Source organism: Puntigrus tetrazona, chromosome 7 (assembly GCF_018831695.1).
Source record: "Puntigrus tetrazona isolate hp1 chromosome 7, ASM1883169v1, whole genome shotgun sequence".
Taxonomy (NCBI): Eukaryota; Metazoa; Chordata; class Actinopteri; order Cypriniformes; family Cyprinidae; genus Puntigrus; species Puntigrus tetrazona.
Window position 1 is genome coordinate 8,143,037 of NC_056705.1, and position 546 is coordinate 8,143,582.

Below are 546 nucleotides of genomic sequence, written 5' to 3' on the forward strand. Positions count from 1 at the left end.
TGTGTGTGTGTGTGTGTGTCTGTGTGTGTGTGTGTGTGTGTGTGTGTGTGTGTGTCTTACTCTGGTAATGGAGGCGTTTGAAGTAAGTTTGCGTCTGGGCTTCTTCTTCCTCACCTCGTCCTCTTCATCATCTAGATACTGAAACGCACACATAAGCCATTAAACACTTGTCGTGAGTGTGTGTGTGTGTGTGTGTGTGTGTGTGTGCATTCAGCTCTAAATGCCACAAACACACACACATATACACACACACTACAAACCTTCGAACCGCAGTAAGAACCAGTCAGAAGCCAAACGGAAGCAGAATTATCATTAGAAATGTATTTTTCAATGATTTAAATTCATACTTGAACAAATTTACAAACCTCTTCAGGAGTAGTTTTTAATTCTTATAGGTTTGGACCAGTTAATTATGCAGGTTTAACTGATGAATAGATTTCCCAAAACTTAATTGTAAAACCTAAGTGTATGTTTCTAAAAACAGAGGCAGGAAATATGTCTTAGAACAAAAGCATTCAGTAAAGTAGAGAATGAAAAAGCATATTT

General features: G+C 37.9%; 1 protein-coding gene across 1 annotated transcript in view; it reads right to left on the minus strand.

Moving 5' to 3' along the window:
* The window catches only part of LOC122349623, an 8,865-nt gene that overhangs the window by 6,360 nt on the left and 1,959 nt on the right, over positions 1–546 (minus strand). Inside the window, exon 6 of the mRNA XM_043245736.1 lies at positions 61–138. Coding sequence (XP_043101671.1) covers positions 61–138 — 78 coding nt within the window. The remainder of the gene's footprint in view (positions 1–60; positions 139–546) is intronic.